At 43.7% G+C, this 6,139-nt stretch overlaps 1 protein-coding gene across 1 annotated transcript in view; it reads left to right on the top strand.

The window, feature by feature from the left end:
- Window positions 1–6,139, top strand: part of LOC133555229 (protein SOGA1-like) — a 229,333-nt gene that overhangs the window by 186,841 nt on the left and 36,353 nt on the right. The window contains 2 exon segments of the mRNA XM_061904825.1: window positions 628–744; window positions 822–989. Coding sequence (XP_061760809.1) covers window positions 628–744; window positions 822–989 — 285 coding nt within the window.

Below are 6,139 nucleotides of genomic sequence, written 5' to 3'. Positions count from 1 at the left end.
ATTATTACATTTCGGCAGAACATCTGCACCGTAACACAACATAAACACAACAGAACAAATACCCAGAATCCCTTGCAGCACTAACTCTTCCGGGATGCTACAATATACGCCCCCCCCCCCCCCCCCCCCCCCCCCGCTATCCCCTCCCCCTCCTCATGCTCTCTCATGTCCCAAATTCCAAGCTGCTGTTTTGAGGCTTGTTAACAAAAAAAAAATGCACTTTGTGACTTCAATAATAAATATGGCAGTGCCATGTTGGCATTTTTTTTCCATAACTTGAGTTGATTTATTTTGGAAAACCTTGTTACATTGTTTAATGCATCCAGCGGGACATCACAACAAAATTAGGCATAATAATGTGTTCATTCCATGACTGTATATATCGGTATCGGTTGATATCGGTATCGGTAATTAAGAGTTGGACAATATTGGACACCTCTAACCAAAACACTTAAAACAAGTGAAACACTCTAACATAAAATCTGCTTAGTGAGAATAATGATCTTACCAGACCGAAAATAAGCAAATATCACCCTTATTTGAGATATTTAATCTTACTTAGATTTTAGTTTTTGCAGTGTGTGACGATTAAATGAAGCTAAAAGATGGTTCCCATTGTCTTCCTAGATGAACAACCTGAAGGACCTCTACATTTTACTGGAGGAAGACCACCTGACGAGCCCCGCCCACCAAAGCGAGAAAAAGGCCGACGCGGATGAAGACGCGCTGGGCCCGTCAATCAAGGTGTGTCACAGAAACAAACACCTTGTCTTTCTTAAAGAACATAGACGCTCAAGGGAGATCCTTGTTCTTCTTTGTAGTTGAGCGCCGTGAGCAGCACGCTGGCAGACCTGAAGGTGGCGCTGCAGGATCTGAGCGGCGAGCTGCGGCAGGAGCAACAGAGCTCCCAGGAGCTGACACAGCAGTTTGCCAAGGCCAAGGCATCATGGGAAGTGAAGAGGACCGAACTGAAGAACCTCATTACTCAGGTGAGGAAGTCGGAGGAAGACTAGTAATAATCACGTGTCCTGTTTCATTGCATTACTTGTCAGTAGTTTGAAAGCAGCCCACCTTGACTCTTTTCCATCCTGAGACCTTGAGTCGCCATGGTTACGCAACTTGTATGAGCAAATGGAAGATCACATAGAATAGAATTGAATAGAATAGAAAGTATTTTATTGATCCCTGGGGGAAATTCCGCACCACAGTTTGCTCACAATAGACAATAAACACGTAGGTATTTTTTACATGTGAATAATATAAATACGGTCTATTATGCAGCATTACTCACATGTGAAAAACATAAATACTGTCTATTATGCAGCATTATTCACGATTGTGGCGTCGCTCCCGGCACGCCCCGCCTCGCCGCTCGCTCGCCGTCCCCCACTTCCTCGCCGCCTCTCTGTTGGATTGTCGGCTCCGCCTCTCCACAGTCCTTCATCGCCAGACGCAAGCCGGGCTTCCGACCGGCTGAGCGTTTTCCCCCCTCAGTTTTTTGAATGGGCGGGAAATGACTGTCACGGCCACCTGTGCCCCCGGTCTTCTCTTCATTTTTTCCTTGTTCTTCTTTTTCTTCCTCTTCATTTTCTTCCATTTCGTCTTTGTCTTCTTCCATTTCGACTTTGTCTTTTTCTTCGTCTTTGTCTTCTTCCACTTCGTCTTTGTCTTTTACTTCGTCTTTGTCTTTTTCTTCATCTTTGTCTTCTTCCATTTCGTCTTTGTCTTTTTCTTCGTCTTTGTCTTTTTCTTCATCTTTGTCTTTTTCTCCGTCTTTGTCTTCTTCCATTTCGTCTTTGTCTGTTTTTCCGTCTGTCTTTTTCTTCGTCTTTGTCTTTTTCTTGAACTTCTTCAACTTCTTTATCATTTTCTTGCACTTCTTCCTCTTCTTCTTCTTCTTCAACTTCTTCTTCTCCTTCTGTATCATTTTCTTGAACTTCTTCATCTTCTTCTTCTACAACTTCTTCAACTTCTTCCTCTTCAACTTCTTCTTTTGGGCCCCCCCCCCACCTGCAGGAGCCGGCATTTTCGTCGGTTGCTTGCTGCGAGGCCGGCCAGTACGCCTATTAGAGCCCACAAGGGATAGTCCTCCCCGCCTTCGGTGGTCCAGCCAGGTTGGGCGCCAAATGTGAACGACTCTCACCGTTGTGCGGGTTCCGGGGACCACCAAGGAAGGACATGACTTTTCTTATTTTCTAGTAAGAAAAGTCTTTTTCTGGGTTCTTTTCAGTCGCCCGCGTCGTCTGCTTCTCGCTCTCACTCTCTTCTGGGTTGCATGCACTTCCTCTCGTTCCGTCGTTGTTTGTCCACCTCTTTCCTTGACGTTCACGGCTGCCGCCCTTTTAAACATTGCGAGAGGATTCATTAATCATAACCAGGTGCGCGATCCACGCACCTGACCTCGATTGCGGCGTCGCTCCCGTCACGCCCCGCCTCGCCGCTCGCTCGCCATCCCCGCCTCCTCGCCGCCATCTCCAGCGTGTCCTGCCTCTCTGTCCGACTGTTGGCTCCGCCTCTCCACACTTACTTTTTTTTTTCTTTTATTAAAACCTAATTTGATTTTATGCAGGGGGGAACTACATAACACAACAACAAACAGGAAGCAATAAGCTGGTTAATAACATAAAAATTGAAATAAAAATGTTTTGGGCCCTTTTTAGAAGTCTGTAAAGTTAATTGATTGAAAGATAGTAAACACGACTCATACACAGACTGATAGATCATATTTAAATTATTATGTACAGTTCTTTTGGTGCTCATTGGGCTAGTTCTAGGGTTACTGAGTTACTAAATGTGGTGTTATGTCCTGCATCACATGCGTGCTAGTATAACAATGTTTCTAGAAGCCTTATAACACATCAGCACTAAACTGTGTTCAACGATCGAGCACCTTCAATGTTAACCAACAGCACTCTGTTGCCATGGGAGACAGCTTCTGCCACCACACCACCGTGTCAAAAATGATAGGCCTCTAACCCTGGGCGGTGTGAACTTACAAGAGGGTTCTGACGGGTTCTGGGGAGAAAGGGAAAAGCAGAGAGCTCGGCTACTCATAAAAAATTCAAGCGATCCCACCTACCAGCTCTGTGATATAGCATCCCATTGATGGAGAGGGCTGGGGGAGTTTGAGAAAGCTGTGGGGGTAAGTAGGTGTTGGTGAGGAAGATGGCTTCTATGGTAAGGATGGGCAAATGGAAAAATGTTTTGGGGCAGTCTGTATGGACAAAATAATTATGGCAGAAAGGGAAAATAGAAGGAATAAAACAGTTTAAGTGGCAATTATTGTTCGGCAACTTGGAAAAACCCTCAATGTTGATTAAGACTTAGAGGGACCTAAATCAAACCTGGGCAAATTAAGGCCGTTAAGCTTTTCAATTTGACCCACCGGACAGTCCCCCCAATTTTTTTTAGATCTTTAGGATCAAAAATGTAGCTGCCATTATGATTACCGTAAGTCTTAAACTATACAAAGTAGAGATGTCCGATAATATTGTCCAACTCTTAATTACCGATATCGACCGATACCGATATATACAGTCGTGGAATGAACACATTATTATGCCTAAGTTTGTTGTGATGCCCCGCTGGATGCATTAAACAATGTAACAAGGTTTTCCAAAATAAATCAACTCAAGTTATGGAAAAAAAATGCCAACATGGCACTGCCATATTTATTATTGAAGTCACAAAGTGCATTATTTTTTTTAACATACCTCAAAACAGCAGCTTGGAATTTAGGACATGCTCTCCCTGAGAGAGTATGAGATTGGCGGGGTGGAGGGGGGTGTATATTATAGCATCCCAAAAGAGTTAGTGCTGCAAGGGATCCTGGGTATTTCTTCTGTTGTGTTTATGTTGTGTTACGGTGCGGATGTTCTGCCGAAATGTGTTTGTCATTCTTCTTTGGTGTGGGTTCACAGTGTGGCGCACATATGTAACGATGTTAAAGTTGTTTATACGGCCACCCTCAGTGTGACCTGTATGGCTGATACCGATAAATACAGTCGTGGAATGAACACATTATTATGCCTGATTTTGTTGTGATGCCCCGCTGGATGCATTAAACAATGTAACAAGGTTTTCCAAAAATAAATCAACTCAAGTTATGGAGAAAAAAATGCCAACATGGCACTGCCATATTTATTATTGAAGTCACAAAGTGCATTATTTTTTTTTAACATGCCTCAAAACAGCAGCTTGGAATTTAGGACATGCTCTCCCTGAGAGAGCATGAGATTGGCGGGGTGGAGGGGGGGTGTATAATATAGCATCCCAAAAGAGTTAGTGCTGCAAGGGATTCTGGGTATTTCTTCTGTTGTGTCTATGTTGTGTTACGGTGCGGATGTTCTGCCGAAATGTGTTTGTCATTCTTCTTTGGTGTGGGTTCACAGTGTGGCGCACATTTTTAACGATGTTAAAGTTGTTTATACGGCCACCCTCAGTGTGACCTGTATGGCTGATACCGATAAATACAGTCGTGGAATGAACACATTATTATGCCTAATTTTGTTGTGATGCCCCGCTGGATGCATTAAACAATGTAACAAGGTTTTCCAAAAATAAATCAACTCAAGTTATGGAGAAAAAAAATGCCAACATGGCACTGACATATTTATTTTAAGTCACAAAGCGCATTATTTTTTTTTTAACATACCTCAAAACAGCAGCTTGGAATTTAGGACATGCTCTCCCTGAGAGAGCATGAGATTGGCGGGGTGGAGGGGGTGTGTATAATATAGCATCCCAAAAGAGTTAGTGCTGCAAGGGATTCTGGGTATTTCTTCTGTTGTGTCTATGTTGTGTTACGGTGCGGATGTTCTGCCGAAATGTGTTTGTCATTCTTCTTTGGTGTGGGTTCACAATGTGGCGCACATATGTAACGATGTTAAAGTTGTTTATACGGCCACCCTCAGTGTGACCTGTATGGCTGATACCGATAAATACAGTCGTGGAATGAACACATTATTATGCCTGATTTTGTTGTGATGCCCCGCTGGATGCATTAAACAATGTAACAAGGTTTTCCAAAAATAAATCAACTCAAGTTATGGAGAAAAAAATGCCAACATGGCACTGCCATATTTATTATTGAAGTCACAAAGTGCATTATTTTTTTTTAACATACCTCAAAACAGCAGCTTGGAATTTAGGACATGCTCTCCCTGAGAGAGCATGAGGCAGTTGAGATTGGCGGGGTTGAGGTAGGGTGGGAGGGTGTATATTGTAGCGTCCCAGAAGAGTTAGTGCTGCAATGGATTCTGGGTATTTGTTCTGTTGTGTTACGGTGCGGATGTTCTCCCGAAATGTGTTTGTCATTCTTGTTTGGTGTGGGTTCACATATGTGTAACATTGTTATAGTTGTTTTTACGGCCACCCTCAGTGTGACCTGTATGGCTGTTGACCAAGTATGCTTTGCATTCACTTGTGTGTGTGAAAAGCCGTAGATATTACGTGATTGGGCCGGCACGCAAAGGCAGTGCCTTTAAGGCACGCCCCCAATATTGTTGTCTGGGTGGAAATCGGGAGAAATTGGGGAGAATGGTTGCTCAGGGAGATTTTCGGGAGGGGCACTGAAATTCGGCAGTCTCCCGGGAAAATTGGGAGTGTTGGCAAGTATGACTGGGAGAAGCAACTGCTCTCTCCTCCCTATGTCCGTGGCGTTTTAAAAAGTCATACATTTTTACTTTTTGAAACCGATACCAATAATTTCCGATATTACATTTTAAAGACCGATAATATCGGCAGTCCGATATTATTGGACATCTCTAATACAAAGTAGTTCAATTAATGGATTCTGCGCTTTTGCATGATATACTAGTTACTATGGTGATCTAATTAGTTACTATAGTAATCTAAGTCAGAACAGCTCAGACCAGGCACCAAGTAGTGTGGGTGGGGAGCTTTTCCACAGAGTGTTTCCAGAGCGGTCAGGGTTAGAATTTTGTAACCACTAAGCCACCTGCTCAGTGGCTTAGTGTTTGCCCTGAGATCGGTAGGTTGTGAGTTCAAACCCCGCCCGAGTCATACCTGAGACCCAAAAAATGGGAGCCATTACCTCCCTGCTTGGCACTCAGCACCAAGGGTTGGAATTGGGGGTTAAATCACCAAAAATGATTCCCGGGCGCGGCCACCGCTGCTG

Source organism: Nerophis ophidion, linkage group LG06, assembly GCF_033978795.1.
Source record: "Nerophis ophidion isolate RoL-2023_Sa linkage group LG06, RoL_Noph_v1.0, whole genome shotgun sequence".
Lineage (NCBI taxonomy): Eukaryota > Metazoa > Chordata > Actinopteri > Syngnathiformes > Syngnathidae > Nerophis > Nerophis ophidion.
Note: the sequence above shows the minus strand (reverse complement) of the source record. Positions and strands in the feature narration are given on the sequence as shown.